The 12,621-nt window shown below is 32.2% G+C and overlaps 1 protein-coding gene and 1 pseudogene across 1 annotated transcript in view; both read right to left on the bottom strand.

Annotated features, from left to right (window-relative positions):
- LOC134260389 (uncharacterized) overlaps window positions 1-11,706 on the bottom strand; it is a 53,882-nt gene extending 42,176 nt beyond the window's left edge. The window contains exon 1 of the mRNA XM_062742953.1: window positions 11,574-11,706. Within this exon, the coding sequence (XP_062598937.1) occupies window positions 11,574-11,694 (121 nt within the window). The 5' untranslated portion in view covers window positions 11,695-11,706. The remainder of the gene's footprint in view (window positions 1-11,573) is intronic.
- Window positions 5,106-6,708, bottom strand: LOC134260388 (uncharacterized; annotated as a pseudogene).
- Window positions 11,707-12,621: the final 915 nt, after the last annotated feature.

The raw sequence follows: 12,621 nt of genomic DNA, 5'->3' as shown, positions 1-12,621 counted from the left end.
ATTTTCAAGGCTGTAAGCGATACCAGACATTACGAGGTGAGGCTTATTTAAGCACTGAATTCGTGTTTTGGGATGTCTTCGATCCTATAACACACCTGGCCGTACCGACAAATTGAATACCGCGCGTTAGCGCGGTATGATGATTTGTCGGCACAGCCAGGTGTGTTACTAGGACCGAAGACATCCCAAAATATGAATTCAATGCTAATATTTACATTCTCTAATTTTTCCTCTTCATAATTGTTTATTTCGGTAATTTAAATGTGTGTTTAGCGCCCCTTCAAACCTGGCGTGCTTTATAGACGTAAGAGCCGTTTTTGACGTTTGTGACGTTGCAATGTTAAATGACGCAAACGAACATTGCGAGGAAAAAAGTGACAAGTTAATTTTTAACGCATATTTATTGTATTTTTACGTTAATTTAGCAGGGTTTATTATTTTTATTAAATTGTGTCAAAACAATGCACATTTTGGTTTTCCTAGAGTATTTAAAATGATATAGTTCCTATTTGTATTCTAACGCGCGGTGACAAGGTTTCACGTGTGTTATAGAGATTTGAACGCCGTGGATTTCTAATGGATTTTATAAAGAAAATTACACTGAATGTAAATATTTAACTTAATACAGTTATTATAGTTTGCATTTAGTCCCAGTATGTTAAACATTTTTGTTGGGGAACGTGTAAGAGTGATTCCCGGTATACAGAAAGAGAGTACATGACTGCCGTAAGCTGGATTCCTGTTCCGAAATCGTTCTCTCAACCAAATAAATGCCAGAGGTGGATTCTCCGTAGCTAATGTAAACAAGTCGACAATCGGACGTACATATGCTCGAAGCACTTTCAGTTTGTCTCTGGAACAGAGTTGAAAACGGAAATAGGGCCACAGGAAATTGAAAGAAAATAAAAAATGGTACAATATGATCTAAATCATCTTTGTGACAAGTTTATATGAATATCTCTCCTTATAAATCAAAATCAATCTATTGTATTGTAAAGTATTGTTATTTTTATGTATTTGGTTTAATTTATAATTTATCCAGACATTTTTTATCAGAGGTATTTTGCTGGGATGTGGGGGCCCTTGAAGAAATGTCTTCAGGAGTTGGGGGCAAAGCAGTGCTGACTGTGTTGTACAACAAATACATAATAAAGATGTGGAAGTGTTGGCGGTAATAGAAGAAAAGGATGACATTCCCAAAGGTATAATATATAATGATCTATAGATTTTTTGGGGGGTGGGTGTGTTGGGGTTAGGGGTTGCTTGGTTTTAATCTGGCGGTGAAATTCATTTGCTTCAAAATGGCCATTTTTTTTTAAGTTGACCATTCATATTGCTCAAAAGCCAACACCACTGCTGTTTCCACTTCCAGTATCCAGTGTCGGACCGATTTTACATTTATCAGCATATTAGCGCCTTTCTACACTGTTATGGTGCTTGTATAAATTAGAATTTTCTTGATATAATGTATTGTAAAGTGCTTTGAGTAGCATTTATGCTAGAAAGGCACTATATAAAAACAATCATTATTATCATTATAATTTTTCACATTAATTTATGTCCATGAATATTATAAAAGGTCTTTCTCTTGGCATTTTCTTTCTGTTGCTCAATTTGCTCAAAGACAAAGCTGCCAGACTTTCATACTGGAGGGGAAAGGAAACTAATCTGGAAAACAATGAGGTATTATTGCTTCAATCTTAAAATATTAATAATATAACTCCTAGGGAAATAGGTGTTCATTCTTGCCTTATTTGATCATCCTCATTTCACTGGATTTTCAACTATTCACATAAATTTATTATATTCAAAATTGAAAATAGTTTACAGAAAAATAGCTGTAAGTTTTAAACTTAAAATCAAGTATTTATTGTTACTGACATTTATAGAACTTTAAAAAAAACTATACTACATTTTTAGATGAAAAGGAGAGGGTCAAAGAGACAATTATCTATTTGTGAAGAAATTGTGATGACCCTGATGCACCTCAGAAGAAGAATAGATACAAAAACTTTGAGTGCTATGTTTGGTGTACAGGCTGGAACTGTCAGTAATTTTTTTTTCACAAATGGACAACTTTTCTTTTATTGCAACTTAAAATTTTAATTTCATGGCCAAGTAGAAATCAAACTGCACAAAAATTATTGGGTTGTTTTAAATTTTTCCCTAGCACAAGGTGTATTATTGACTGCAGATTTTTTTTATTCAAAAGCCCAGTCTACCTTCCTCACAAGAATTACTTGGTCATCATATAAGCACCACAATACTCTAAAGTCATTAATTGCAATTATCCCAACAGGATCTATCTGCTTTTTGTCTAGTTTATTCAATGGCAGCATCTCTGATAAACGGATAGTTTAAGAATCTGGATTTTTAGAATATATAGAAAGAGGAGATGACATAATGGCAGACCGAGGCTTTTTGATAAGAGGAAACCTGGCTCCAAAAGGAGCTACACTAAACATCCTCCCTTTGCTTTTAACAGACAACTCTCGGGTTTAGCTGTAACAAAAACAAGACGCATAGCTAGGGCAAGAGAGGACAATTGGTCGACTGAAATGCGTCAACATTTTGCAGGGTGTTATACCTCTTAAATTGAAGCCTATCAATGATCATATAGTATGCTTGTGTTCAGCTTTATGCAATTTAAACCACCAGCTAGTATTATAATGTATCTTGTATGAAATGTCTGCCAGATAAGTACTGGGAATATTTTATAGAGAAAATCCAGCCGCTAGTATTGCAGTTGATAGTTTGTTTCAGATAATCAAATAGTTATTGCTGGCTAGCCTCAGATTTCAAATAAATTTTGAGTTAATTAAGAGCCATTCTCTGTAATGATTTGAAATTTTATATAGGAGCTGCGGCACGCATAGTCTCAGAATTTCTCCAAACTCTCTATGATTAAAGTCATTGATACCCTTAACTGAAATCAGGCAAAAATTGGTTGCTATGTTTTATAGTTACCATGGCAACGTGTCTTAAAGTTCGAAAAATGGCATTTTTTAACATGTTTAGAGCCCCATAGTTAACATTTGCAGCAAAGCAAACGATTGGCAATGACTGTTTCCAAAAGTTGAAGGTCAGATGTCTCAAATGCATGATAAACATGTTTGGTAAATCAACTATTATATACGTTACTATGGTAACAAAGTATTCAAAAGTAAAAAAAAATATTCATTGAATTTTATAAAGTCATACACGTAAAAATAAAAAGCAATTATAGGATGAAATGTGACCAAATAATAGAAAAAAGAGCCTTGAAACATATACCAAGAACAAAATATGATATTTCATTTTGGTTGGCAATGGTTGCCAATGTTTTTATACCACAGAGAGCATTCAAAGTAACAGTCTGTATGTTTAAATCTGATCCGTATTCACTAATGGTAGTTAATTAAGAGCCATTCTTTTTTTTTTAAAAAAGCACATTTCCTCATAACTAATGATCAAATTTATAAGATGTTGGTGTGCTCCAAGTTTTCACATTTGAAAAAATTCAGATTAGATTCTTTAAATAGAGCGTTGCTATGGAAATAAGCAGAAAATATATGCTTAAAAACCTGAAAAATATTTTCTTTCCTTGGATACGTACCCTTAAATGTAGATTCCCAAAACTTTTATGATTGATATTTATTAACAGCTAACTTGACTTTTAATTTTGACTATCATCCAATCTCTAAGTGGATGCAAGAAGTTGGCACACAGGGTTTAATATTGATATAAAGTTCACAAAATCGAACATTTTCCCTTCTTGGTAACCATAGCAACAGTGTTGTTTTATTAATCAAATTTTATCAATATATGATATTCAACTTCAGTTCTAACAGATAAGTACTATTCAAGCTGAGTCCTTTAATTTGTTTCTTGATTAAATGGCAATTTAATTCTAAATGCAGCGAAAAATAATTCAGTTTTAAGCAGTGGTACTTTGTTTCCAGTAACACTGCAAAGTAGCAATTATACCCAATATTCTTATGATTTTGGTGTTGCAAGGTCCTAAGGATGCATATTTGCCAGTCTTGAATTTTCATGTTTTTCCTCAAGACAGTAGCATTAACCCAAACTTAGTTACTGGTTTTGCATGGTTTCAATGTGTTACCATGGCAACCATAAAAGTTATTTATAGAATAATATTGCTTATACTTATATACATAAGGTCAAACATTTTCATTGTTTTTCTTAAGTCGTTGATTGAGTTTGAGCATGTAACACCTACCATTAGTGAATACGGAGTGTTTTTCAGCATATTTCAGCATTTTAAATGTATTCCAAATGTACCCTTGGTTACCACTTACTTAGAGATATATTCTTAACAGTTTCTTTACAGTATAAGTGACATCAAGGTGTCATGTTTTTGTGAGAATGGTTTGTTTGCTTTTTCTAGTTTTTGTTAAGCCACAGTGAAGATTTAAAGTGGCTGAAAATCTCGATTTTTCAAACTTTTCCGGCTGTTGCCATAGCAACCGAGACACATAGCAACGAAATTTTGTTTGATATTTGTTTCTGGTGTCAAGTACTTAGCATGGGTGAAGTTTCATCAAAATCGGTGACCATGCGTGGCAACGAAGTTTAAGTGGTTACAGAGAATGGCTATTAAAACTTATTTGATATTGTATAATGTATTTTTAATTTTCATATTTCTACAACAAATTGCATAGTGTCATGTCTCACTTAGATGATAATTTAATGGTCTAAAGAATAAACATATTAATTAGGGTACCTGTGTTTTGACGTTTTATTAAGCTGCAGCATTGTTAACAATTGATTCATAAAAAGTACAATAAACAAAGGTGCAGGTGGAAATTTGTAAAACTGTATCACAAGCAATCAAGATGTAATGTATTATTTGTTCTTATCAATGACACAGGAGATGCACATTGAGTATAAGGAATTGATAAATTATGAAATTTTTGTCAAGGTTTTTATTTTTGCAATGTAAACTGTATATAATATTTGAAGGGTATATTGATGATATCATATGCTGTAGCAGTGATCTTTATTCTTGTTATGTTTTTTTTAAATTATGGTAAAGACATGTATACTAATATGTGTGTGTATTTTATTGGAACTGTGAAAAAAAAATGTCCAGTTGATTTTAATTTTCATTCCATATTTGATACATCAGTCAACAACTGTTGAAATAAAAAAAAACTATTCATTTTCATTATCAAATCTCTGAAAAATGTTTCATTAAATGGAAGTTGTGAAACATGGATACCCTTTTCTGTATATATGGTATAAATGACAAGATCATAGTGTGGAATACCATAAATACCCATCTGACCTTGCATCTGGTGATAATATTCCGATTTCTGTGTACCAAAAGACATGTTATCAACAACTGAACAGCCTTTCTGAACAGCAACCTCTTTAGGATGCATATGTTTTGATGAAAAGGGACATTTTATCTAAAAAATTTTCTTGCCATGACACCGACAAGAAAGAATTCTATCTACACTATACCCAATAAATGGGTAATCACTCATTACATATAGACCCTTTTCCTCGACACACACCCTCTTTTGAGAACATCTACTTGCCCTTATGTAAAGCTCACGAGCCACTTTCTCTTTTTTTAATACCCAACTTATAGAAGGCACAGAAATGATTGAGTTGTATTTTAACATGATTGATTTTAGGAGGGACGGTTTATTTATTGAAAGCAGGGACCTATGGTCCCTGTTGAAAGTCAAACTCTCTACGTTTCAGTCTATAGATAACCTGTAATCTTCGCATGATTTGTAAGTCTGTAACTTTTTTTTAATTATAGTCTGATGTTTTGTGTAAAAGATAATTAAAAATGTCAAATAGGCCTAACATGAAATTGGCTGGTATCTCTGTGAAATCGTACGTGAAGTTGTTGTCAACAAATGGATCTGAAATCGGTAGTTTTACCAACTTTTCATTCAGATCAAGAGCTAAAACCAGGATCAATCGGTAAATTGAGTGATTTGACAGCTTCAGATATTTCAACAAGGTTATTTCTCCGCAAATTCGTCACAGTAATATCACGCTCTGATATACATTTCTGCAAATCATGTACCTTCAACGAAGCAAGGTAACTACTCGCCATTTGAAAACAAAGAAGGAATGCCTGGTGTCACGTGATCGCGGATAATGTAATAGAGGAAACCAGCACCGGAGTTGGGTGTTGGAAAACGGACTACAGAGACAGTGATAAAATAAGACAACATAGGGGAACAAGAAATTCAAATTTTTGAGTATAATTTGGTGCTGGTAAACATGTAAAATGTAAATATAAGAAATGTTTGAAGTTAAGTGTGAATTATTGGTGTGTAAATCACACAGACTTGCACGTAGGCATATTTTTCATGAAGCTCTAGCAAAACTTAAAAGTATTCCTTAATTGTAATAGTGGACCGGGAATCGAACCCAGAACCCTGCATCTCCAGTCAGGTGCTCTACCAAATGAGCTATCCAGGTCGATATCCACGGCCCAAAACATTACATTCCTCCCTCCTTAAATGGTCTTTGCCCTCGAAGACACGACCCAAGTTCTTATTACATGTACCCCCTGGCAGGACTTTCACCTGCAATTACAAGGGTGGTCAATGGCACCACATCTGTAATGGGGGGGGGGGGGGGGGTATGGCTGGACCGGGAAACGAACCTTGGACCCCTGCATCTCCAGTCAGGTGTTCTACCAGCTGAGCTATCCAGACCGATATCCATGGCCCAAACCATTACGTAAACATGTATATACGATGGTTATTTGAAAAGTTCGTGGACTTCTGTCATATCTTTTTTATTTGACGTCATCTGTTATCCAAACTTGGTAGAAGTATTCAAATAATAAATTCAAATGATTTGTATTAAAATGACAATACGGCGCATCTCTTCAAAAACAGACTTGTTAAAATTTTCCTATAGGATTTGGAATTTTTTTATACTCATAAATGTATATATATACTTTCAGAAAATTACAAGTTTCATAAGTAAATAATTCTGATTATTTCATTAAAATTAATAATCATTTATGGTACATTTAAGAAATGAATTTAATTTTTGAAGATTCATGAGGTTATGAACTACGATGCTTCACGCCAGCATAAGCACGTTAGCGGACGGGTATTATGACGTAACAATGCAGATATTCATGCTTATTGTAATGTGGTTCATGAGAAAATATACTGCATTTTATTTTGTAAAGAATCATAGGGAAAATTCATTGGAAATGTAAACATAAATATATACATCGCAACGTGTTCGAGGTTCCACATTCCATGCTATACACGCATGCGTAGTTTTCATAAACAAAATACCATGGTAAGAGAGGGAAGCCTGGTAGGCCTGCTACATTGACAAAGTCGACCAAAACGAAAAACGAAACAAAAAATAGGGCTTGAAATTAAAAAGCAACTTTCCTGACAAAAATTTAGTTGGGAGATTAAAATAATCATTTGGATGGAGAAGAAACGGGATCTCGGCGACATTCACGTGGGGTTCGCGAAGGTTCTACCCTCTACAGGTTTGTATCTCCATGGCTTTCAAAGAAAAAAAATCAGTGTAAACTCAACATAAAAATGCACTTATGACATACAAAAATTATTGTCATTTGAAATGCAAATTGTACGACGGCGTATTTGTGCCATATTGACAATGTAGAAAAAAAATTTAAAATCGTTTGAACGATTTAAGAAAACGTTTGTACGATTTAAGAAAACGTTTGTACAATTTGTTAAAACGTTTGTACAATTTGTTAAATCGTTTGTACAATTTAATAAATCGTTTGACAATTTGTTTGTTAAATCGTTTGTACAATTTGTTAAATCGTTTGTACGATTTTTTAAAACAGTTTGTATGATTTAGGAAATTGTTTGTACGATTTTTTAAATCGTTTGAACAATTTAGGAAACCGTTTGTACGAATTTTTAAATCGTTCGAACAATTTAGGAAATCGTTTGTACGATTTAGGAAATTGTTTGTACGATTTTTTTTAAATCGTTTGAACAATTTAGGAAATCGTTTGTACGATTTTTAAAATCATTTGTACGATTTTAAAAAATCATTTTGGGTACTACTAAACAGTGTACGATAGAGTACTTTAGAGTAAGTTAGAAAAATTGTGTAATTTAATACAATTAGATTATTTATTTATGTATATACAGCATCATTACACATTATTATAAAATAATATTGCAATATTTGTCCAAACTATTTGTTTTTGCCGATATTTTGACAAGAAAACAACATGTATGAATATTGAATACCTATGAGATGCAATGTCTCCATTTCAAATAAAGCACAAACACATAACATTCAGGATTCAATGCATTAAAGATTATTAACACCCCGATCTCAATTACTATTTGTTTCAGACCAACTATTATTTCATCTAAATCTGAAGTATCAAAAATAAACTTTATAAACAAACGGTTTCCTAAATTGTTCAAACGATTTTAATAAAATCGTACAAACAATTTCCTAAATCGTACAAACTATTTTAAAAAATCGTACAAACGATTTAACAAATTGTACAAACGATTTAACAAATTCTACAAACGATTTATTAAATTGTACAAACGATTTAACAAATTGTACAAACGTTTAATTATTAATTTACCGGAGAGGTATATTTTGATTCTGAGAATTGCTTTTACCTTATATTCCATTATAATTGTAACGAGAAAAATTATTAAAGAGAAATAAATAAATAAACAAATGTCAAGTGATAGAAAAAGGATTTTAATGAGTGGGATAGGCTTTTTGAGAAATTTTTGACGCTTTTTTTAAAAGTGTGTTTGCGTCGCTCTATCCAATCAAAACATGTTTTACAAACCAATTGCATTAGAATAGGGGTTTTAGCCAATAATTTTATGCACAAAAAATAAATAGAGAATATTACATGTACATGCTAAAATCCATATCATATGTCATATCAGCCCGAAGGCCCGACGGCTGATATGGGGCCAGAGTGCTGATGCGGATATGGATGTGCTGATATGGATTTTAGTATGTAGCATTCTATTTATTATATATTTAACATACTTAATATGTGAGCTTACAAAGAGTCATTGAAGAATGTTTTGTGCCTGTTTATGACCTTTTTCTTTTAATTTAAAAGACCCAATTTTAGGTGACTGAAAAAGAAATTAAGACCACAAATTTTATCATTTTACATGAATATTTAAATAAAATCAAATAAATTAACTTTTAAACTTTAAACAAACGTTACTTCCGGTGTGATATGGATTTTTGGCCCGCTGGTCCGATACGTGATACGGCTTTTCGCACCGGTCCGTGATATGGGGTATTGTAACATCACCCGTATCACATTGTGCAGAATCGGTGTATTTACTACTAAGTATATGATAGAAGTGATTATAATGCATGGGAACATATTCAATTTTAATCAACGTTTATTGATTTTTCATGAAAAATAGACGGATTACACTGAGCAACTGCTGTTTGGTGTGGTATATTATAACATATTACGTCATATTTATATAAGTTGACTTTAGCGTTGATCTTATTGTAAGCGAAATATGAAGGACTCGCTCAAAAAATCGTAGTTTAAAAATAGTAAAATTTCTCGGCCGTATATAGCCAATAATGTACTTTGTTCTTTAAAGCATCACCATATTGTGAAATAGTCTTGGATATGATTAAATGTTCCTCAAATCTTTTCTTATGTTTTAAGCATAAAAAAATTTAACATAATTATGTATGAATAAAAACAATGTATAATTTGTAAACCGCTTAGAAATTGGTGAGAAAAAAGCATTTTGTCGATTTGTGACTGTAAACATACCCCCCCCTTCCGTGAAACACAAAAAGGGTATAAATTCCATTTCACCTGTAAATAATATTTTTTGTTTCACAGGGGGGAGGGGGGGATTTCTATATTGAGTAAAACAAGTTTGACCAATATTTTTAGAATTATCTCTCCCTGTTTACCAAATAAGTAATGTTTTATGAAAATCGATACAAATATCTATAATAATAATTAAAAAAACTCATTCGAATATGTTAATTTTTGTAAATTGACTTAGAGGTAGGCAGGAGAACAATACAGTACTATCGTTTGCAGTTTTTTCCTGGTTTAATAATTCTCATCACAGATTTTTTTAAAGAGAATCAACAAAAGGGATATTCGTCCTTTCATTTGCTTATCATATAAATTAAAAAGTCGTTCAGTTCATGGGATGGCGATTTTAAAAGATTTACTGAATATACTAGATAAGAAAAGAAATATTTTTCACATTCAAAATTGCTTTGTTAATTCTCTAATTTCCACTTTTTGAAGAAAAGGGAACTTCATGTATTCACTTTTGAATTTATCGTAATTTTGATCTTTTTTTTCTTTTTTGTTTTTGATATTCATTTTAAGTTAAAAGTTTGCTCATACCATACATTTGATAAATCCCCGTTTTCAACAGTATTCACTGGCGGATTTAAGGGGGGCACGCCCCCCCCCCCCCCCAAATTTTCAAAGTATGATATGAATAATATTAATAATGTCACATTTTGGTACATAACTAACCAAAACCACTGTTATTGTGCCTGGTTTTACTCTTTTAAATACACGAAAAAATCCAGGAGCTTCCGGGGGCTTCGCCCCCCACCATTCAAAGCATGATATAACTTGTATTTGTAATGCAGTACTTTGGTACATAACTAACCAATACCACTGTTACATGTAGTAAGTAAGTAAGTAAATCGATTATTATAGTGGCATGTGTTATAATACAATGCAATGAGAAACATTCATTTACAATTAATATTCAAACACCCAAACCTGTATGTCACTTTTAACAAAAATAACTGAAAAATATATACTATTATTGTGCCTGGTTTTACTCTTAAAATACACGAAAATCCAGGAGCTTTCGGGGGCTTCGCCCCCCTGGGAGCCCCCACCAGGGTTTCGCCCTGGACCCACTGGGGGCCTTAAGGCGGCCCCCATACCCCTTGCCTCAACAAAGTTGCCCCCCCCAATCACAAATCCTGTATCCGCCCATGGTATTGAGTGTCAGAATCCAAGGGCTATTCTCTCAATTACACTACATTCAACGAATGTGGTAAAACGGAAAGATTATTTATACTAGTGAAATGATAATAAAAAAGGAATAATGTTGAATCCTAGACCCTACACTCCTCTCAAAATTCCATATTTTGAACGACAACATGCTCGAATGTATATATCATAAATGACTTCAAAAAAAAAAAAAAATTAACAGACCCTTTTCTGAGAAATGAAAGGAAGGAAAAAGAAAATCACGAGATAACATTTTTAAAAAAGATTTTTTTCCCCCTAGATACTAGTATACATCTACTTTGGAGGCCTTTCACTATCGATTGATCGCCTTGCGTTTTAATGGGATATCGAGTTGTATTTTTTTTTAACTCTTAAAACAGTCTAGAGGGTATATCGTTTTTAATAAATGTATAAAGTACACGTTTAACTATTAAACAATGATCCTTTCATCAAACCTGATATACATTGTTATTTTTAAAGAAAATGAAAAAAAACAACTTTTTTTTAAGTATATTTTTCACTTCTAAGAAAAAATTATTTTATTAAAAATATTTAAATTAATTTTACCTACCTTTCTCTCTCGCAGCATGTGTATGCGTTGTCAAAAAGATTGAAATGAAACCTAAAACTGTGAGCAAAATCATTTTCCGGATGTACAAATTGTTCTGTATAACAAAGTCATATTTTATCATCGATTTTTTTCTCTAAAGTACCATTCAAATGTTATATTTTTATGCAACTGCATGGTATTTGCACCTCCGATTTTACCTGTTGTGAATTCTAGACAGAGGAAATTCATTATGCCAATCACCAGGGAGGTACGTGTTATCAGTTTGACCAAACAGAGCCGTGGGTCGCTGGATGATAGCTTTCATTGACTTACTGTGACTCTAGAAGAGGTAAACAACATACAAAAGAGAGTCCATATCAATCAGGCTACCTTATAATAGGAAAACTTACCAAATATTCACAGTTGATTCATGAGATTACTTCAAAATTAGCAATCAAAACAGAATATGTAGTACAAAGAAATCAAATTATCATTTTGAGTTTTTATATTCGAATACATTTTCATGAAAAAAAAAAAGAGCAGAAAATCAATACGGGCTTTATAAAATTACTTCAAAGTGGCTACTTTGTATACTTTATATGAGGATTAAAAGAAAAAAAACATGATCATGATTTATAGGTACGCTTTTCTTATGCTAAAATTTTTGTCCATTTGTTTTATATAAAACTGCACCTTTAAAAAAACTAATGCTCTTCTGACCATTCCTTATTTGATTTGATTTTTTTTATTAGATTTTTTTTCTGCTTTTATTTGTCTTTTGTTTAAATTTTTATTATTCTTTTTTAATGGCTTTAAATTACAATCCCTGTTTTATTCAAGGATTATTTTTCTACTTTTAAATAAATGCGACTCAATTTAAAGTGCAAAAATTATTTTCAATTTACCTGATGGCGTATTCTAGCTGTTGTTGATTAAGTATGTCATAATAAAACGATTTTAAAACAGGTAAATCAATCACTTACAGAAATACGATACAAACTAGCTTTAACAACATGCCAAGCTTTATACGATTTTGAATTATTTCACTCATTCACCCAAAGTGACATAT

Source organism: Saccostrea cucullata, unplaced genomic scaffold, assembly GCF_032062105.1.
Source record: "Saccostrea cucullata isolate Sc308-1 unplaced genomic scaffold, CSIRO_AGI_Scuc_v1 ctg1366, whole genome shotgun sequence".
Taxonomy (NCBI): domain Eukaryota; kingdom Metazoa; phylum Mollusca; class Bivalvia; order Ostreida; family Ostreidae; genus Saccostrea; species Saccostrea cuccullata.
Note: the sequence above shows the minus strand (reverse complement) of the source record. Positions and strands in the feature narration are given on the sequence as shown.